General features: G+C 45.8%; 2 protein-coding genes across 2 annotated transcripts; both read right to left on the bottom strand.

The window, feature by feature from the left end:
- Positions 1 to 8,763: 8,763 nt before the first annotated feature.
- On the bottom strand, positions 8,764 to 15,440 carry SELENOS (selenoprotein S). The gene is made up of 6 exons (XM_075100694.1): positions 15,300 to 15,440; positions 14,965 to 15,099; positions 13,267 to 13,373; positions 11,804 to 11,893; positions 11,622 to 11,700; positions 8,764 to 9,589 (listed from the first exon to the last, which is right to left on the bottom strand). The coding sequence occupies exons 1-6, from the start codon at positions 15,382 to 15,384 to the stop codon at positions 9,510 to 9,512; spliced, it is 576 nt and encodes a 191-aa protein (XP_074956795.1). The 5' UTR covers positions 15,385 to 15,440; the 3' UTR covers positions 8,764 to 9,509.
- A 246-nt stretch (positions 15,441 to 15,686) lies between these two features.
- Positions 15,687 to 21,751, bottom strand: SNRPA1 (small nuclear ribonucleoprotein polypeptide A'). The gene is made up of 9 exons (XM_075100695.1): positions 21,567 to 21,751; positions 20,800 to 20,947; positions 20,215 to 20,293; positions 19,791 to 19,837; positions 18,983 to 19,085; positions 18,364 to 18,443; positions 17,023 to 17,098; positions 16,515 to 16,608; positions 15,687 to 15,900 (listed from the first exon to the last, which is right to left on the bottom strand). Exons 1-9 carry the CDS (start codon positions 21,646 to 21,648, stop codon positions 15,842 to 15,844), a joined length of 768 nt encoding a protein of 255 aa, XP_074956796.1. The 5' UTR covers positions 21,649 to 21,751; the 3' UTR covers positions 15,687 to 15,841.
- Between the last annotated feature and the right edge of the window lie 484 nt (positions 21,752 to 22,235).

The following is a 22,235-nucleotide window of genomic DNA, read 5'->3' on the forward strand; positions in this document are numbered from 1 at the left end:
ATGGGAAGGCACTGGGAGTGGTGCCCCAACTCAGGACAGGCACCAGGTGTCTGTGCCTGGTGGCAGAGGTCCATCGCTTATCCCTGCAGCCACCCAGCACAGCTCAGGCTGAGCCTGCACAGCCAGAAGCGCACCATTCCCATCTCTGCACGGTTGGGTCCTGGCCACCCGAGCCCCAGAGCCTCTGTCCACAGGTGTGTGCAGAGATGGAGGGGAGGCATGGCAGCAAGGAGCAGCCCTCTGGCCCTGGTTTTGCCTGGCGCCAATGCATTCATGCAGCACGTGCTCTGGTGCCAAGGGGAGCAAAAGCACAGGCAGCTTTCCAGTTTTTCCCGCCTTGCTAATTAAACCAACCAGAAATAGGTCAGCCTATTTCCACCTGGAGGCTATAATGACTGTTCAACAGCGTGAAGACATTAGCTGTACCAGGTCAAGATTTCTTTTCTCTTTGTCCACACTAACTCTCCACATGTGTTTCGTCTACAGCGTGCTTCAGCTTCAAACACTGCAGCCCCAAACCGTTCACATTCTACAGGGAAAAAACCCTCCAGTCTTTACAGAAGAAACGTATCTAGTACACACACTGACCTCCTGCTTATCATTGTGGTTTCTTCCATTTCCTACCCACTTTTGCATTTCCAATTGCCAGTCTTTCCCATTTTCAAATGTGTTTATATTGTGGTGTCATGAACAACGAGCTGAGAAGAAAAGTCTTAGCATAATGGCAGCCAGCTCTTGAGCAAGAGCCGATGCAAAAGAGGACGCTGTAACAAATTAATACTGTACATTAGTAAGTCAGATAGCACCACATGTGAGATTTTTACGATCTTTGTACAGTAAGTAACCGTCACCCTTCTGGGAACTAGCAGGTAATATCGCTCTGCTTATCTAACAAACTCGGCATGTCTTGAAAACAATGTTTTTGTGGGGGTTTTATTGCTTGTGTGATGGTGCAATCCTCAAACAGAGGTCAGCACCGGTCAACTCTTGTGATGTCAGGAGCAACAAATAACACAAGGGAAGTGCCACCATGATTTATGGTATGAAACAAGAACAAGATTAAATAGAAACTAGAGAAGAAATACAAGCAATTAGCAGGAAAGAAGAGCAGGAGATCTTTCAGTTGCCCACGGGCGGAACACAGAAGTATTCAGTGAGATGTATGTTTGTGGGAAGAGGAAGAGAAGAGCTAAATGGCGAAAGAGAGGGAAAGGAAAAGTCCAAGCTGGAACAGATGGGAGGTGGGGAAAGCCAGGGAAGGACAGGAGAACCATCACTTGGCAAAAGCCAGCTGGAAGGCAAGAAGTGTCGCTGAGGCCGAGGGTGCATGCCTTCGAGACCTGCAAAACACCGGGGAAGGGTTACAAATGCCACACTAACTCAGGTGCAGTGAATGGTAGCAGTTTCCCAACAGCTTCGTTTGTGCTACCAGGAAGAGGAGAGGTTGATGAAAGTTCCCAGAAGGGCTCCTCAGAGGCTGACCGTGCCCGAGGCGTGGCGGCGTTCCCGCTGCAGACAAGCACTGGGCAGACCCAGGGCTGTGCCCGGCTGCTGGGGCTGGCTGGAAGCCCCACATTCACTCTGACAAAGCCAGCACGAAGTTGTCTTTCTGGGACCTTCCTATAGGGAACAGGGAACGGGACCCATGATCCACCTCAGCTCACCCTGTTAAAACCGTCCCAAACTGCTATTTATACCAAGAAAACCTTCTCTGCTATACTGTCCTTTCCATCCCACCCATATGGGGAAATCCCCCCCAAAGCACTACTGTGATTCCCTTCTGCTTCCAAGCAGCTGCAATGCTTTATTATTATTTCTAACTACTGTGCCCTCATCCCTTCCTACGAAGCCTGGAGTTACCCTCAGCCTGTGCCACTCCGCACACACGGATCTTTTACTCCACTTTCAAAACCATCTTCAAAAGGGACCTTGTCAAACTCTGTTTCTCCCCTCAATCCTGATCATCAGGTCCTGACATGTGGAACACCGACAGACATTCAAGTGAAATAAAAAAAGTAAGGCCACTCCTTTCCAAAAGAGGGAGATGTGGCAAGTCCATGAGCAGGAACAGGATTACTTTCGGTGTGCTCAAAATCAGCAGTAAAAATCTCCTGATTCAAGGGAAAGCCACTGTGGCCTATGAATTACAGGAAAAGGCAGAGCTAGCGTGGTTAAAAGGCAATAAAAAAGAGAAGGGTTGGGGCTGAGGAGCTGTCAGTTGGCTTCTTCCCATAAAGAAAAGAAGTTAGTCATCAGAATTGAAAACTTCATGCGACTTCAGCACACATGGAAACAATAAAGCGGAGCAGCACACTCCCGTGTTAGATCCCATCTGCCCCGAGTTCTCGTCTGGCGCGTTCCCACCACCCTGCACCTCCCAGCGTAATTATGGTCCTGGACCTCGCTGTGGGCAGGGGGTGAGCAGAGAGCGCTTGGGGAAGGGGCAGGAGAAGGAAGGGGCGCTTTCTCGGTGCCAGGATTTCACCCGGTGAGGAGGCACGCTCAGAGTTCACGCTGCTGCCACCACGCAAGATCACGCCGCTGGCTGCAAGGCTGAGACGTCCAGCTGTAAAGCGGGGGTAGCACCCAGGGATACCGCGATGCTCGCACAACCTCCCTAAGCACATCAGAGTGCCTCACTTTGTTTCATTTATTGCCCCAAAACTCATGTTCAAAAGTGTTAGCCGGGCAAGTGGCCCTCTGACTGCTCCTGCCCCCTCCCCTGTTCTTGCACAGAGCAGCTGCTGTTTCCACTATAGGAAAAAAAGAAAAGAAAAAGGCAAATTAAGGGAAAACTTGAAGAGCACGGCTTAGTTCTTCCAGCTGAATTATAACCCTGCCATTACCTGCCTAGAGTATGGTTTTAATCTGGTTGGCAGAGAAAGGTCATACTGCGTAACCACATTTAAGTGCCTTCCCCTACTAATAGAGTTTTTAGTCTCAATATACAGTTGATGCTATATATTACGGCTACTATATGTTATTTTAAAAGGCATGGTATTTTTCTCATATAACACTGCATAAACACATTTTTATGCCGCATGTTTTCTATTCTATGTGGGATTGCTCAAGGAAATATTCTGAGCGCTCTCCAAAATCTGAAGAGGACGCACGTCGTGTGCGCTCCATCTCCGCGCTCCCGTCCCACTCGCTCGAGTGAGCTTAGCACCCGGACCAGCCGACGAGAGCCCACTTGACAGGCCCACACAGTTTAGATTTATAATCAGATTAACAAAACAGTAATCCTATTTTTAAACGATGAAAAAGGCAAGCCCTTGAAGCGGCGAGCTGTTTTGTGTGCGTACAGAATAGACGTCTTCCTTCTGGAATAAAGCAGCTTAATACCAAAGGAAAAAAGTTCCTTCCACGTAGAAGACACTGTACTATGGAGGGAAGAGGGATACCTTGCATTAATTATAACCACTTCTTTTTCCCCACAGTTTTGGTGCCCGATTTTTCCACAGCGATGACCCCACTCTCATACAGGACGTAATTCTACAATATATATTCTGTACCATTATATTTTAAAATAATAAAGCAGCGCACTACTTCCCAAGTACTCCAGAAACTTTAATTATGAATGTTCCAGTACTTAAACCGATATTTTGAAAACTACCCAGGCGCTGGAAAAATGAGCATACTTCATATATTCAAGGTAACAGACTCACGGTGGAAAAAATCTAGCTGGGCAACCAGCAGCGCTTGCCTCTGTCACAGTATTTCCAGCACCGTTGCATTTTCCCAAATGATGCAGAAACTCCTTCCCCAGCTCCAGCACCCACTTTTTTTTCCCCTCCCCATCCTCTTCTGGTCCCGCCACAGACCAGTCCCAACCTCTCGTCTCAGCTGAATCGCTCAGAGGATGCCAGTTCAAGGCACGAAAAAAAGAAGTGTCACCGGTTGCTCCTTGCTGGAAAGCCAGACCGACATTGCCATCCTACGGCCCGGCCCCGCAGTGCAGCGGCCACACCGCGCCCGGCCCGGGGGCCTGCCGCAGGTCCCCGCTGCCCTTCCCAGCCAGGGAACCTGATTTGGGGGCTTTGGAGGTGCCGGGAGGGGAAGGAAAACCCCACCTGCTCGGCAAGCAGCGCCTCAGTTGCCTGCTCAAGCCTCCTCATCGGTTGGGTGGCAGCAGCAGCGCTGCCGTGGTGCATCAGGGCATTCGAGCTTTGCATCACGGAAGGGAGAGCGATGCTTTTTTAACGTGCTGACGCCAGACTGGAGTCAACAAACTGCTGAAAAAGTCTAGAACGCGTATTTAAAATGCAAGTGTCAAGATGCAACGCGCCCAAGAAGCAGCACAGCTAATGAAGTGGCAGTTACAGTGCGTAAGAAGCAGTAAGCCAAATTATGGGGAGCGTTACCCCCCCGGTATGTGATAAACTAAAACTTTAGGACCCAAGTTTTGGTTCGGTTTTTTCAAAAGCACATCTTGTAGGCCAGCCTGACAGTAGCTCCCCATTTTAATGCACACAATGGAGCAGCAGAACTAGATTGAAAGGGCAGGTATTTCAGTAGATCCATTTTCCTTCCATTTTCCCTAATTAGAATTTTCTAAGTTCTTTTCCTTGCCTTTCCTACAGTAACGTTACTCACGGTATGAGCTGTGGAGCTGAGCTCGGTAAGCAGCACACAGAAACAATCTTGATTAGTAAACTGTGGTAGACAGAGAAGGAGGAATGAAATGATTCATTTATCAGTGGAGATCTTGCTTTGTGCCGAAAATACTTTTTAGCACGTATGCACTTCAAAACACACATGATCACAGAAAAAAAGCCCAGACACCAGAGCGGTGGCTGCCAGCCCCTCGCAACAGAAACCTGCAACGAAAGTCTGTATCGCCTCAACTGAGCTGAGGAGCCCTAATCCATCGCAGCCATTGGTTGCTTCGTAAAAACCGATGGAAGTTTTGAAGTCGCTGGCTCCAGCGCTGGGAATATGGGCAGGGTGTGTGTCAGGCTTGGAACAGCTGGCTTGGAAGCTCGCACAAAATCAGCTACAACGGTGCAACCGGGCCAGGACACCACCCAGCCAGCAGCCGTATGCTTTTCCTTTGTGGTTGCAGAACTGTTCCAAAAGCTAAGCTTTCATTCCAAAAAGGGGGGAATTAAAAAAAAAAAACAACATATAAACCCAAGTTTTCAGCCCATCCAAGTCTAGACCAGCTTTTTCTACAGTTGGAAGTTATATAGTTTCAGTGTTCGGCGAGAGCGTGGACAGAAACTCGCTGTGCCCCACTCTTGGCTAACCTGATCCCTGAAAAGGTGGCACTGTTCAGCCTCTACGAGGGCAAAAATCTTCTGAGGGTGGATCTGATCTGATGTGGAGATGTGTGCTGATGTGCAGCCAGGCTTGAAAAAAAATGCAACCGCCAGAGATGGGAACTGCCTCACTGAGCACGGGAGGCATAAAGGACAGCGTTAGGATGGTGTAAATGCAGCCATTAACCGTAGCGCTGCTGGTAGAGCATAAGGGAGACTGTCACGCTGGATGCCATCCCCGTTCCGAGAGCTCTCTGAAGGCAAAATGCTCTCTTTACTCATCTTCCTAGGGAGGAGGTAAAAAAAAAAAAAGACAGACACAAAACCCAAGAAGAAACAACCCAACCCAAACACCTGAGCTGACTGTCAGCACAGCTGAAGGATGAAACCGGACTGGGCGTGGAGCAACAGCAGAACAGGCTGTTCCTTGAGTTTTGAGTCCAAATAGTACAGAACTGTATAAAACACAATAGATTACCTTTGTTAGTACTAACACTTCCCACCCGCATTCAGCTCCTTGCAGGAATGGGTGCAATCATCATTTTCACCCACACTGGTCTTTGACTAGCACACGGGTAGCTCTGGAACTCCTGGGAACTGCTCTGCTGACAGATCCCCGTGTGCCCTCACTCCCCCAAGTCCATCTTCTGTTGTTCATTATTAAAAATTTCCAGTATGAGAAACATTTTTTTTTAAAATAACTAAGTATGCAATGCAATATCACTCTTAAAAGCTTTCTCTCATTTCACAATGTTTCTGAAAGACATAAATAAAGCCAAATAAATTTCACGAGAGTGACAACATGGGGTTTTGTTCAGTTTTAATTCCAGTGCTCAGTATCTCCTGATGAATACTTAAGAGAACTATGCATAAACCAGACCTCATCTGCAACTCAAAAACCCCAAAAATCTTTGTTCCTCCTCTGAAAGGCAATGAAAAATTCTTAGCTGCATTTCTCAAGCAACTAACATTTTTCAGGATTTTTTTTGTGCCTCTGAACACTCACTTGACGTTTCATTCCTCCATACCCAAACCAGACCACTCCTTCAGTGGCTCAGTAACACTATACAGCAGTTTAGCAGCACTGTATGAACTCCGAGTTCGTTAGCTAGCTTCTTCCCCATAAAGGTATTTCCAGAACATCTGCATCAGTAGAGTAAGAGGCTGTTTGCGTAACTGCTGTGAGCGGGGAGAAAAAAAATTCTCCTGAAGGCTTTTTAATATGATCTTTCATAATTCAAGTACTTGGGAATTCATACCAAAGTAGGAACAATGGATTCATTAAATAGTTCACTTTCACCTACTGCCTTCTGCACGCTTCGCTTGTAGGCTACAAAGCAACAAGCAACCACCTTTCCACACTTGTTTGTGGTCATGGGAGAGCTTTCTATCTGAAGTCAGAGGAAAAACCCTTCCCTCTGCTTGTGCAGGTTGTGAGCCAAAAGGGAAGTTTTACAAACTGAGGTTCTTCCTCCCATCCTTTTCAAGAGAAGCATCTGATCAAGAAAAACTTAGGGACTTGAGAATTAAAATAAAAAATTAAGGGAGGAAAAAGGTTAAATTTCCAGAAATATGAAAATCACTTCATTCTCACTGAGATGTCTTAATAAATCTCAGAACTGGGCAAAAATCCATATCCCCGCTGCCAGCCAGAAGCAAGCCTCGAGACACAGAGAAAGATTAGCATAGGCTCAGTTCAGACCTGCTTATTTATTTCTTAAAATGTTTTTACTGGATTAAACCAACTCATCCTTACTGTTTTATCAACACAAGGAATTCTGCTTCTTTAAGACAACCACCTCCCCCAGTTGTTTTTCTGAAGACAACACCTCAGTCTGTTGCCTATTTCCCTAACACAAGGGGAAAATGCTTCCCAGAGGCATGAGTAAGATAACAACTTAGTGCTTTTTACTGATGAAGAATCTTCAGATCTTGAAAATATCCTCCCTAGCTCTATTTTTATTTGCCTTATTAAAGATTAAAGCTTGAAGTTGCATACACCGCACACACCAGTCTATGTTACAACAATGGGAATTTAAGTTTACACACCAAAACACACAGAAGCCAGGAGATGAAAACTAGTTTCCATAGGACCATCAATAGCTGTCTCCCTTCATCTTCTACATGCACTTGAACACATGCTTCATGGGTCTAAAGTAAAAGGTTCTTCGCCTTTCAATTTCGTTAACTGGCAACTTTAAAACTTACTGGTAACATGCTGCTGTTACATTTATACTCGTGAGAAAAATCACAGATCACCAGACACATAGAGCAGTATCTATATACACATCAATGGTGGATTCGAGGTCGGCACTTGTACGTATTGATGAACGCAAATACTCCAAGCGTCAGTATTTAGAACAGTGTATCCGAGCAGCCCTAGGCTATGCTAATGAAACACTCATATATGCTTTAATGCCTATACACGAGCTCAATTACTGTCATTGGACAAAGGGCTCTTGTCGTACACTAACAGGAACTATTTCACCCTTTATCAAGGACAGCCTGGATTTTACTCATCTTTTGCCCTCCGAGCTACAGAGCATATCAAGGGGATGGGGTGTTGGGAAAGCTCATTTGCAGTGACCAGCTCTAACTTTGCTTTCTACTCACAGCGCTGGATATACAGCAGAAGGATGAAGACCACACACGCTTCGGATACTTACTCCTTACCGTCCCTCACTTGCAAGGTTTACACATTTGCTAGCCAGAGGCTCTTGTCAGCACAAAGAACCCTCAGCTTTTGTACTGCCTGAGCTGGCAGCAGGGTAAGAATGTACCTTGGCATCTAGCTGGGCTGTTTGGGACAGCCATGCAGTCAGGCCATCAGTTCTCACCCCGAGATACATTCAGAACAGAATGTATCAGAACAGAAGTACTTTGTACTCCCTTCTTTCTTACTTCTTCCTACTTAATGTCCCCGAGGTGTAACCCTGATGCTGCACTCATGCTACAGACAGTCCTGCTGCCCACAACGCGCAGATCTCGGCGCAGTTCGCAGCTTCTGTTCCCTTTGAATGTCTTGCAGCGTGTGAGTTGACCATGTCCATGTATCCCCTCCTCCTCAAAACACATTTGGTCGACAGTAATTTGGAAAGAGAGCCGCTCTGCTCTATTAGAGCAAAGGCCTTTGTTACGTGTTTTCTTGATTCAGGTTCAAATACAGCTGGAGAGCTTAACAACGGGTAACGCATTCTGTGCCGTTTCAGAGCAGGGAAGAGAACAGAGAGTTTCAGTTTTTAAACTTGGGAAAACTTGATTTGGTCTTAACCTGAAGGGGATTCTTTTAAAGTCACGATTTGCAACACACAACACCCGAACAAAACAAAGCTGTTAAAAGCCAAAAAGAACAGCTGAAAAACCCCTTTTGTTTATGGAGGTAGTCAAATGAAAATAATTTCATTTGATCTCTCATCTTGCTTTATACACATTTATTGTGCTAGAACATATGCCTTCTATATAAAAAGATGCTGTAGAAAACAACAAGATTGTAAATACCAGATTTATGATTTGTTTGCAATTATATTTAATATTAATAGGATTTTGTTTTTACAAAGCAGCTGGAAAAAAAAAGAAAGAATGGCAAGAACCCCCCCCATCTGCTGTCTAGCATCAGTAATCCTCACTGGTTTGTTCACCATTTATAAGGAAAACATCATTCAAGGTAGCTTGTCACAGAGACTCTTCTACAATAACAGCCCTGCGCTGCAAATCCCTGGCGTTTGTCAATTTGTCTGGTTTTTACTGAATGTCCCTCCTGCTACAATTCAAGGTATCTGCCGATGACAATATTCCTCCCCTCTAAAGTACCTTCCAGCCAAACAGAGTAAATCTGGTAACACGTGTCTGCAGATGGTAAATGTCCTCATTTTACAGTGGTAAACTGAGCATAGATAATTAAATTTGCCTGAGGCCAGTCTTTCGAAGAGCCAGCCACAGACCCCAGCTCTCACAATCCCAGGTGATTCACCTTGGCTGGAGACTACGCTTCCTCTCTACAAAAGAGTGAAAATTAATTGATTACTCTGAAGTAGTTTCTTTCTTCATCCTCTCTAAGAGGATCAGGTATTTTTCTCGTGTAGTATCAGCTTCTGCGTTACTATTTGGAAAGGGTGTACATCTGTTTTCAAGTTAACACCTGCACTAGGCCCAGTCCCAAAGGAGTCACTGTGACACGCCAACTGTAGGCAGTTAGACAGTGGGTAAGATCAAGCCTGTTAGTGACATGAGCCACGAGGGAGGTTAGCCTCATCCGCCTGCTGACGGGCCTCTCCGGCCTGGTCTCCAGGAACAAGTTCCGCCTCCTTCTCCAGACAGGGGGTTATAGCCTAGAAGTACAGAGGAGAAATCCACCGTATCAATATTGGTCCTTGACAGGCCTTCACCAACATGCAAGGAACCCCAAAAATGAATCTCACAATTATTTGCACCTTGGTTATACTTACTACATAGGCAGCATTTTAAGGAAGACGAAAGCAGAGGAAATATCCAGACTTGAGATGGTTTATTTTTGTAGTGCTAACAGTAAAAGCCATTGCAAAACACTCATGTTTTAATTTGATCAGTTTGGATTAAATTAAATTGAAATGAATTACTATTTAATTTCTCTAAGTCTGCATTAAAGCTCTAACGCTGCTCTGCAGAGTAAACACAGCAGTAACAGTAACTCTTACAGTAAACTCTCTAAGAGTGTATCTGTTCTCCGAGAGCCCTAATAGTTGGGGACTTAAAATAATCTTTTATGCCAGTCCTGTAAGGAATACTCTGAAGGTCAAAAGGTGAATCCACTCATTACTACTGTAAGATTTTTTAAAAAGAATGTGAAAAGACAAGTATATGCAGTAAGGCAAACAGATCCTTTAGCCGAACCTCCTAATGCCATAACTATAGGCAACTTCATTTTATGAGTATGTACTCGGAAAGACACGACTTGGCAAACGTCCTCAATTTGTTCTGTACAAGGCAAAGTAGGGCAAACTGAAAACCTAGCAGCCTTGCTAACCAAGCAGGTTTCAAAGCAACCCGTTCCACTGAAATTTCAAGCATCACCTCCATCTTTGAAGTTTTTTTTTCTCACGCCAGCCAAGTTCTGCTTTCCAGCTTAATTCAGCAGCTGAACAGTGCAGATGGTTCTTTCACTTTGTGCTGATCTACATCATGGAAGATCAGAGACCTCTAATTCTATCACCTGTTACTTAAGCAAAAGATTTTGCTTAGGATGAAACTAGGACAGGTAGCAGCTGGAAGGGTGCCTCAGCCCAGCTGCCCTGATCCTGGTGCTTAGTGCAGCTATTACCCATGCGTTTCTCATCCCCCTTTGTGGTGAATACTCTGTGCAAGAGCTATTAAGGGTATTTGACAGCATCAGACATTAGGCTGCACTCATATTAAACAACATAAGATGAATCAATCGGTCGGTTCCTTCAGATGTTGTCAAAAGCTGTTAGTAAAAATATTCAAAGCAAAACTTTCAGCACTGAACTGAGGTTTAATATGTTTAATTAAAAATCTTGAGGCTTCATACATTTAATCAATCAAGTGACTTCCTCGGTGCTGCACCCCAAGTAGGTTTCCCTTTTAGCCTGATACGACTGGAGCTGACTAGATGGTCCCCTCCACTATGGAAAATTGTGATTAAAATATGATACCCAAATTAGCACTTGCAGGTATGGCACAGGCTGTTTGGCCAAGAGGGGGGAAAGGAGGCGAGCTGCACAGCCGATACATGGCAGTGATCCCAGCGTGGGCTACGTAAGGCCACAGAAAGCGGTTCACCATGCAGATGATGTCAGCGGTTGACAGCTATTTTAATGATAAGACCCTCCGGCGGTTTGCGAGGGTTGATAAGAATTCATACATCTGCAGGATTTATATATTCAATAGGTCATTATTGTGATATCTCATAAATAAGTTCACATTTTGCTTAATGAAGTCTTTCATCTTCCTGAATCTACATAGTACAAAGTAATTTATCCTCTTCCTGCACTTAGTTAGTACTACAGGTGGTTGAAAGGCAAACCAGATATTAAAATATTGGGCTTTTACAATAATGGGGAAGGGATCTCAGAAACTTTGTAAGAATCTATAATTTTGAGTCACAAAAATCTCAGTAAATTGTGGCAAAAACATTTACAGGGAAACTGAAACACTGCTTCCCCAGGGAAAAGCACCACAGAAACGTCCTGCTAGGTTTTGCACAAAGCGTGAAGCAGGCCACGCTGATTAGAGATAGAGAGCTTGTCTGTAAGGCACGTTTTGTTTCCTCCTTGAAGAAGAGAAGAAATCTGTACAATGGCTACATATGCAGCTGGACAAACGTTCTGTTTCAAGCTTAGAATATCTCAAGGATTTCTTACTTACCACCTCCTCGCAAGGGCTTTTTGTTTGGTTTAGACTTCGGGACTGCTGATGAGGTGGAGGCACCAGATTCTGCTTCTTGCTGTTCACAAAAGCAAAAGCTTCTCAGAATTTAATCTACGTGAATTCCAGCTAATCTAATCACATAAACATAATTGTAACCTGATTAACACCACAGTTGTTACCTGATTCAGTTTCAGGTTTCCTTTATAGCTTTTTCCTTCTTGCATGCTTTCCCACATCGCTATCTTCTGCCTTCGCTTCTCTTCTTCCAGCTAAGGAACAAATCCAGGATATGCAAGACTGAGATTTCAGAACTAATAGAATCATCAGTGCTACAGAAACAGCTACAAGAGGCTCATCAAAACCCAAGGGAACCATCTTTATCCGATACAGGATCTCTGAGCTTATGGAAGCATTCACTCTTTTAAATACCCACATCTTCCCAACCACAGAAAAACCACCCCTCCTCAATACACACAGTGTCTGCAGCTTTCTTTGACCACTTGATGCTTTAAAACATTTTGAAAGTAAACCAGAACCAAGTGGCAAGCTTAAAGTCTGAGTTTATAAAAAGTACCGACTAGAGTATTGCATGTGATAGTAATTTAATGCACATTGTAGGGTTCTACAGAAGAAAGTGTGTTTTTCAAATGAACAGGACAGCCAGCTACACATTTACATCCCAGTATACATTACGAACTGTTCTCCCAGCTCTCTTCTAAAGCAATTTATCCACAAAACCAGATAAACTAATGGTTAAGACAGACTGCCTTCTTCTCAACAAACAGAAAGGAAATGAGGGCTACTCCATCCAGTCAAATAAAGCAAAGCTCGCTGGGTCCAAGCACACTAGACCTAGATTTTCTACAGCGTGGCCATTTTCTTCCACAATATGACTTTTTATTTGTTTTCAACTGCCAATATTTCTTGAAGCATCAGCTACAAACTGAGGTCTGAATGTAGCTGACTGCAAAAAGTAAAAATAGAAGAACAGCTGGGATTAATAAGTAATATTATTGCTATGCTGATCACATCCACTTTTCTACACTGCCCCCCATAGCAATACGCTATTCCTCAGTATCTCAAGCTGTACTTCAAACCATTCAATTACAGCAATGCTAGGCTACATTTCTAAGAACTTGTATTTGCCATCAAGAACAGAAAATCCATGTATGTAGTAGTACAGTTAGTCTAAACGCCAGTAAATCCCCTCCAGCCATTCACTACACATATAACTAAGTTTCTGTAGGTACAGATTTATCTGTTAAAAAAAAAATAAGGCTCACAGTGTCTCACGCACACAATTACTTGTGGAGAAGCAAGTGCCACAGAGGTTAATTACTTCAGGAAGGAGCAGAATACTACACATATCAATCATTCTAATCAGCAAAGAGCATCAAGACATCAGGTCAGCACGGCACACAAGCATGTGCTTGCATCACTGGGGCTCCATCATGATCCCTACTGCCCATTACTGCTTCACAGACCAAACCGTATCAAAACTAGCCCAGGTAAAGAAGGGGGAAAAAACCCACCACACATGAGTAAAGCGAGCGAGCCTCCTGTTCTGGTATCTAGCATCGAATAAACCTGTCTGTAACCGCAGCAAAGTACTTGATGGCAAATGCACGAGTTGAAGAGTTACCTGTCTTTGTTTTTCTTTGTATCTTTCTGCTTGTGCATTCAACTCCTCTTGCATCCTGAGGCGAGCTGCTGCCAAAGCTTCCTGCCTTCTTACCACCATGTCAGGTTCTAGGAAATTGGGAAAGAGTTTGCAAAGCTCTTCAGAATAAATTCTAAATGGTCTCCTCAAAGAATTGTAATAAGGAAAGGCTCACACCTCTCCCTGCAGCTGTTTTGCAGAAAAATCACAGCTCAAGTTCAGTTTCCAGCTAATCTTTTACAGTACAGTACAGATTTAAATTTCCTAACATTTTAATATTTTTAGAGCAATTACTTTAATGGGATTTTAATGAATAAGGACACCAATGTAATGAACCCATAAAAAAATTAAAACTCACACTTCTAGGATACTTGCTTCTATTTCTGAAGGATTTGTTTGATGCAAATAATTTCAGAAATATCACCCATGCTTCGCAGGGATTCCATTTTTACCCAGAGAACTTCTTTTATGCAGAAGCATGAGGCAACCAGCCCACATTCACCCCCACTCCTTATGGCAATTGGTCCTGCTTGTTCCGTTACAGCAGTGAAGCAGTGACAAATTTAACATGCTTCATTGGCAGAGAAATCACTTAAAAGTACCACACGTATCTCAAGAGAAAACTGGCAGTCTCAGAAAAATCTACTTTGAGTAACCACTTCTCTTCTTGGCTGGCCTTTAGAAGCCAAAATAAAAACTGTATCCAAACAACGGCAAATATTGCTCTTTTTTCCCAGTAGCTGAAGTACCTCTACATTTTTTTTTGTCTCCTTATATGTTTGCTACCATTCAATGATGAATATGTACAAGAAATTTCAGTAATTTCATTTTATAGGTAGTTTAGGCAATGAAATCTAGGTTTAATTAGCCTCACAAAAGAACACCAGTAGGATAAGGGCACATGAGTAATATTTTCTGGGGCCCCATGTAGTGCCATGCCAACATGCCACAGGAATCGGTGCCAAGCACTTATTGTTTTGGCAGATACATGAGCATCGCCTGTGCTTTATAGCAGCGAGTCTGTAAATGAGGCAGGACCGTGACTGTGTAAGATTTACAACCTATGCCACAGTTCAGAAGATAACAGACGAGAGGCAGTTATACCCCAAATGTATACAACCCTGCCAGAGTAGGCACTGTGAAGGAATAACTGAGAGAGACAATTAGTATTTATTAAAACTTAATATTAGACAAAAAGGTTTTTTTCCCCAGCATTTAGATTTCGCTGTTTCGTTTTTCTTTGATAAATTGGAAGTTATTTGATAACTGCCCACAACTCATCTGAACCAGGTGGTTCTCTCAGCTTCTGCACTATCAAAGACCAGCTACTCCCTCGTCCTGCAATGCCCCGCTCCTTCTCTCCCAACCACGTTACTTTGGGATGCCAGCATTCCTTGACGCAACCTTTTCAAAACACTTCTCCTGGTCCAACCTTTCCCCAGCGATCTCTTCAGTAACACGACCTCTTCGCTTTCGTGGGCCTAAGCATTCACCCTGAGTACGGCTCACCGTTCAAACTCCCCAGAACTGAATCTCTTTTTGATTGTTATTAAATAAAGGCTCCGTGTGTGGACCCGAGCGGCTGTCAGACGTCCCACCAGCACTGCCGAGCGCTAGCAGGAGCCTAGAGGAGACACAAGCACCACCCCGTAGAGCTCTAAAGAGCAAAGCTTTACTCACCCACAGCTGCGTCAGCTGCTCCCGGCCGGCTGCTCGGCCTGGCCGCCAGGCTCTGGGATACCTTCTGGACGAGGAGATAGATGGCGACAGCGGCCAAGAGGATATACCAGCCATAGCTGGAGAGCAGGGAGCTCACTAGGAGGGGGACAAGCCGTCGGTGAGAGGGGGCTCCGGGGGAAGGAGCCCGTCCAGCCAGGAGGCGAGGAAGGGAAGGACGGCCGGCCGGGAACCGGCTCCCCTCAGGCCCCCCGCCGCCACAGGCCCCGCCGCCCCCTCCCCTCCGCCCGGGCCTTCCCCCCCGCCCGGGCCTTCCCCCGACCCCGACGGCCCCTCACCCGTGTGCTGCAAGACCTCGAAGCCCCCCCGCCCCAGCGCCGCCGTCCCGGGGCCGGCCGCGAGCCCGCCGTCCCCCAGCTCCATCGGCCCCCTCCGCCACCGCCGCCTCACGGCCGGGAGCCGCCCTAAGCACCAATCACCGCCCTCCCCGTCCTCCGCCACCTCGGAGCCAGAGAGCCAACCAGGACGCGAGGCCGGCCCTGGCAGACCAATGGGAAAGTAAACAAGTGACACCACGACTACGCCGGCCAATGAGAAAAGGCGGGGAGGCGCACGGAGCCAATCAGGGTGTGGCGGGAGGGCTCCGTCCCGCCCGCCGCCATGGCTGCCCCGCCGCCATGGCCCTCCCGCCCCGTCCCGCCGGCAGCGACGCGGCACCAAGGGGAGAAAAAGGAAAAGTTCGTTTATTGAACGGCGAAACGCAAAAGGAGAGGGTCGGTGTGAGGGGGCGGCTGCGGCCTAAGCCCCCTGCGGAGAGACCGGCGCGGCGGAAGGAGCGGGCGCCTTCCCGGGAGAGCCAGGGGCCGCGGCGAGGCCGGGCTCAGGAGCCGTTGGGAACCGCGTCTTCTTCCATTTCCTCTTCGGCGTCCTCCGAGGGACCTGAAAGGAGGCGTCGGGTGGTTACTGCGCGTGTCCTCTCCCCTTCCCGCAGGGGCAATGCTAGTTCCCCCACCGCCCCCCGAAGAGGGGCAGGAGTAACGTGAATTAAAAACCACTACGGGGGGGAAATAAAATCTACATGGCTCTAATATACAGAAAAGAGGTGATACCACCCGTCTGCAGTCAAGATCCGGCCATGCAGAGACCTCTGAGAGATCACAGAGAGATTCCTCTGCCCTGCCTGAGGCACTAAATGCTGAAACGGAGTCCAGATATACTTTGTAATTAATCTAATTTTCTTTAAGTAACTGGGATGAACTGTTTGGAATTACCCAACACAACGGAGCACGCAGGGCTGGTGTTTGGCACCTCGCTCTCAAGGGAGTCCAGGTGTCACACCTGCACCCCAGAGGCTGGGCGGCAAATACGCCAACTGCAGAGACTTACGGATGCAATCCTCAATTATTCAGATTATAAAATTACATTCATTTTAAACAGTTTTTTCAGCTCTCTCTGTTCAGCCCTTCCAGTGTAGCTCCCTACTGAGCTAAAGCATCTGGAAGCAATACAGGTAGATTCTGTTTTGGAAACAGAAGTAATAGAAGTATAGTGACCTGATTTTCGTTCTCTGCCAGGAATCTGACCAGCCTGTAGTAAGCCTTTCAGTCGCTCCACTTCAGCCAAAGTCGTGGCATTTGCTATAGCAGTCTAAAAAATAAAACAAAGGAACACGATAAATCTTCAAATACAGTATTTCAATCTGTTTAAAATAAGCATAAACCCAAGTTCTTTTCCAGTTAAGTGACACAGAGCTTTTACAGAAAGTTCTACAAAATTCTAGTTCAAGAACACTCTACAGGTGACAAAGCACAATCTTACTTCACCCTTATTAAACAAATTGCTCTGTTCTGGGAGAGCTCTAAGCTCAGATCAAAGTTTCATTTAAGTTCTCAAAAATAAGGTCCATCATAACAGAGAAATTACAGAAAAGGCACCTAAAAAAAACTGTTCTATTTGCCTGAACAGAGCCGGGGTTGCCCAGAGGAAGGAAACATTTGCTCAGTTTGGATCCATGGCAGTTTTTCTCCTCCACTCTTGCCCACATGTGCCGTCCTGACTCACCTTAATCGCCTCAACATCCCCTGGGGAGGGCCCAGCTTTCTTTTTGTCAGTCGGCAGACCAGCGCCTGGATTGAAGCTTCAAAGGAAAAATAAAGACCCGTTACACTCTTTGAAGGGTATGTGCTTCTCTAACTTCCAAACTAGGTTTGGAAGCTTTTCATTCAATCAAGTGTAGTATCTTATCTTTGTTAACAAACTGATACAGTGAAGAATTGCCTCCTTCAGAAACACCAGCAACTTGTCCTTGCTGTCCCATTCCCCCCCGACGTTTTCACCTCCTCATGAAGAGGAGCAGACCTTAACTTTATAAATTAATTAGCTGTTCGATTTGGATGTTGTTGAACACTCAGGCGGTCTGTCGCCGTTACAAAAGCAGGGTGGATAAAACACAGGGTAGCTGAAATTCAGTTTCCTGTTCTTGTATGTCTAATATGATATTACAACAGCCTATATTAAAACCTACACTAGACTGGATGTAATCTTAAACTCAAAAGAAGAAGGTTATCTGGCGATGCTTTAAGGAAAAAAAAAAAAGTATCTGTAGTCTGCAAAAATGGACGTTTCTGAGTAATCAGCTGGAAAGAATTTGCTGAAGTGCAGAACCAGCATCAGAGTGCTGTAACCTCTCTTGCAGCTATTGACTTTCTTCATGTCTGTTTATTGAGCTGAACAGCTCAATCACCTACTTGTTCTAAAACTATCACGGACCTGAACCCTCTTCTACTCAAAAAAGAGCTAGAGTCCATCTATTCGAGTTTTGAATGCTAAGTACTTTCAGGATATTTTTTTAACTATGAATTTGGAAATGATGCTGCTGTATGCGATCCAAATTCTGGTTTCCAAAGAGGCCAATGAAAGATTAAACAAAGCATATGACATACCGCTTAAGAATTAAACTAAGCAAGCATATACTTGTAATAGCTTAACTAAAGATTTTCATCTGCATTTATCCTCCTAACTACAGCAGATTTTAGTGTTTCTATTCTCTGGCAAAACAAAAAATGTTAGTTACCAATTATCTAGGGGGAAAAAAAACCCACAAAATAAACAATGGCCACCTTCTCTGCAGTTAAATAACAGAAAGGAAAAATAAAATTAAGGTTTCCTGCTTGTTGACTTAAAACAATCCACCCTGACCAAATATCTCTTTCAAAAATATGTCTGAGATGTATTCACCACCATCCAAAAGTCGGGATGCTTGGACAAGGCACCTGTGGCTACCAAAGCTTTTAAAGCATCCTGCCAGTAGCAGATACTTCAGTTTATGCCTAATACCGCACACAAAGAAGGTGGTGTTTCTGAAGGAGAATGCCAGTGTAAATTTGTTTTTTTTTATCTTACGTTTTTGTTCTCCTGGCAATATCCTTTGCAAGCTGTGCACCCCGTTTGCCCTTGAACATTTTCTCTGCCTCCTGTCGCTCCTACAGCGATACCACACACACAAAGTTAATTTAAGAACATTGCATTTTGCAAAGTTTCCGTCTTTGCAAAGAAAGACGTTTTGGCTCATCTTCATCAGTGAACATTGGTACGTGGAGACCAGATGTAAGAACAAGCACATAAACATTGCCCAAACACTCAGACTCAAGACGTATCAACCCGGCGCTCTTAAAAGAGCTCTTTCCCACACTGCACCTTCACTGAAAGCAGAGGGCTCTGATGCAATTGCTCGCTTCTTGCTCTAGAGGTCTGTCTTTCTACCAACACCAGAGGGCCAGAAAAGGATCAGAATAAACAAATGAAGGTAGTAAAACTTAATTAAACATAATTAAGCAGACTGTCATTAAGAGAATGAAACCATGAAAGAAAATGTAGAGCAAGTTTCAGAGCCACTTATGATCCATTGTTTCAATAAAATTTACAACTATGGCAAAAAGCTCACTGTTACAGCTGAATTTTCACTAATGTAACAAGACAAAACAGGATTAGTCTCCTGCTGAACCAAAGAAAGCCCACTTACTTTGAGTTTCACTTTTTGAAAATCCAGCACTCTGACCTGGGGAACTTTGTGGATTACATACAATCTGTAATGCTTCTTATTTGTTACAGGGTTCCTTAAAATGCTACAAAGTAAATAAAGGTTATAAAGAGGTTCTTAATATAAAGTATTTTAATAGACTTATACTGAAACACATTAATATACATAAAATGCATTCATGTTCCTTCTGCTACAACAGACAACAAATAACACCATTAAGTAAGCCTTGTGACAGTGTGCTTTGACATTATGAAAATCATAGTTAAAATACTTTATCAATTAATTAGATTCTATTGATGAAGAACAAAAAGAACAACCTCAAAATACTAAAAAAAACCCCAAATAACTAAACCGTCACATTTCCTACCTGGACACTGATCAACCAAAAAATTCACAGGACAAATTGCTTTTCTTATTTTTGTTGTCCCTCGCACAGAATGTAACATTACAGAAAAGTAATTGTTTACATGCATTTTAAAGTATTTTGTAAAAACAGTTTAAACCTTTAGTTTCTTAAAGGTTAAGGTTACAAATACTGCTTGCATATTGGTTTATAGAGATGTTACATCTCCTTGGTCCAACAGTCTGTCAGTAATAGAAAGCCTCACCCATTAAATACCAGCTATTTCTGAAATGTAGTGGAAACTTATTTATTGATTCATTTCTCAAGCATAAGGAATCTGTCACGGGTCATAAAAAGAAGAGCATTCCAGATCGAAGCAAAGAGCCAGGCCAGCAGCAGAGTTCAAACAGCAGAGAAAGAGTAGCTTTTCTTTTCAAGATTACATACCTCAGGTAAGTCAACGATTTAATAGTTGATAATGGATCCAGTTCACCCTACGTAACGGGAACACAGTAAGAAACCCTAAGTCCATTTAATGAGAATCAAACATTTGAAAACAACAGTCCTAGACTCAGATCTACTGTAGAAATTAATTAGAATTACCACAATTAGTTTAACAGGAAACCCGCTACAACTTTGTGACTGCTATTCCACTGCATGCTGCAAATTACGTTCATTAGAATACGTACACCATTAACTACTACCAAAACTGTATGATATTACTTAAAAAAGAAAAAGGGCTAACTAGAAAGATGAGTAGTACCAACTATTACCAAAAGAACATGGCACTACTCTGAGGAAAAATGTTAATTAGAAAGATGACAAACACAGATTTAAGCTTGTTTAGATTTATCCTACGTCAATAGCTTACCAATTCAGCAATGTTGTTGTTTGTAAGAACGAGCTCCGTCAGGCAGGGCAAAGCCTGTTCAAGGTTTTCACCAATCCGACTAAAGAAGAACAAAACCCAAAGATTTAACTTAGACCAGAAATTAGCAATGGTGAAAAGACATGCAGAAATACGGTAACATAGAGGATCTCCCTGAAAAACAACCCAGTCTGACACTGGCAGAAGTGTGGGTTAGCATCCCCTACCATACTTTTGCTAATAAAGCTGGCAGTAAACACCAGCCACCGCTGTAGTTAGATGCAATATGAGATTTACATCCATTCACTTGCAGGTACCCCCATTTTCTTGTTTTCATATGGGTAACAAATGAAATCCAAAGTTCTGCCCAAACTCTGCATCTCATTGTCCTGCCTGAAAAACAAAAACTGACTTTTGCCCTGAAGGAAGCAAGCAACTTGAAGATCGCCTATACAGTACTCAGTGCCAGTTTCTTTTCCATAAAACACTTCCAAGCCTACCCAGCATTGAAAGATGCACACACTCTGCTCTCCCAAGAGCATTTCCCTCAGCCCCAGTGTCCCATCTGGGCAAAATACAACCGCTTACCAAATCCTATTGTTATTCATCAGAAGAGTTTTCAGCCTCCGCAACAGAGGGAACCCATCCAGTTTACGGATCTCATTGTCAGAGAAATCAATTGCATCAAACTGGTCCAGAGTTGCCCCCAAGTTCTCAATAACAGGGATTTTATAGCCTGGGGAGAGAGTGCATGACAGTAATTAGATGGTGCCCACAGGGGAGCAGAACAAAGCAAGAGGCAGAGTGCGTAGGGGGCATATCTGGATGGACTAAGCATGCAGATAGCCTCAGTAAAAACACCCCCAGCACAACTCTCCTCCACATCACACATAGACCAAACTCTGTCCCTCAAAGCCAACCGCCCCCACAGCCTTTTCAGAGCATCCCTCTTCCTCCCGCTCAGCAAACACCCCAACCCCCTCCCTGCATGTATCCCCTCAGCCCAAACCCGCCTTTCTGGCACATCCCTCGTGTGTCCCACACCCACCACTGCAGGTTCCTCCGACGTATCCCCCAAATTCCTCTTCCATTCCACTCCCACAACCACCCCCCCAGGATTCCCTTGCCACTGGAGCCTTTTCAACCCCTCCCCAAACCCCCTTGGCCACTGCAGGCCCCTTCAGCAACCTCCCCCTCCTGGCTTCCCTCCTCCTGCTGCAGCCCCCCCATCCGGTTGCAGGCCCCATCACAGCACACACGCCCCCCCAGCAGGCCCCATCACAGGGCCCCCCCAGGCCCCATCGCAGGCCGCACCGCCCCCCCCGCCCTGTCAGAGCCCCGCCGAGCCCCCGCACCGCGCAGGTCGAGCTCGCGGTCGCGGACGGCGTTGGTGTACTGCGCCGCCTGCTCGATCAGCTCCGCCGTCAGCTTCACCATCCCGCCGAGCCCCGCCGCGCCGCTCCACACCGCGCCGCGCCGCCGCCAGGCCCTGCCGCGACAGACCAACCCGCCGAGCGCCGAGCCGCGCCAGGCCGACCAGCCGAGCGCCGAGGCAGCGAGAGGCAGGCGCCGCCCCGCGGCCCCGCCCTCTCCTCAGCGGCTCCTCCCCGAGCTGAGGGGAGCGGGTCGGTGATGGGGGCGGCCCCCCCTTCCTTCCACAGGCCGGGCAGCCCCGCTCCCCCACCTCACTTCCCCCGGGCTCCGGCGGCAGCCCGGTGCCGGGCAGGCCCAGCCCGTGCCCCCTCAGAGGGTCCCGAGGCCGCTGCGCCCTGACGGGGAGCAGGGGAAGCCCTGCACATCCGCCCACCCAGCCAGGCTGTTCTCCTCCGACCGCGGGCCCCTCTTCAATCGCACCCCCTTAAAGGTCTTTCCACGGTAGTTTGCCGTGCCGTTGAAACCTCGCGGCTGGAGGGAGCAGCAGCTCCCCGCCGGCAACGGCACCGGTAGCGCTGCGGCAGCTCGTCGGCAGAGGGACCCGGCGCCCTGCGAACGCCGCCTCCCTCGGCAAAAGCGGCCCCAGCGCC

This window comes from Phalacrocorax aristotelis, chromosome 7 (genome assembly GCF_949628215.1).
Source record: "Phalacrocorax aristotelis chromosome 7, bGulAri2.1, whole genome shotgun sequence".
NCBI classification, from domain to species: Eukaryota; Metazoa; Chordata; class Aves; order Suliformes; family Phalacrocoracidae; genus Phalacrocorax; species Phalacrocorax aristotelis.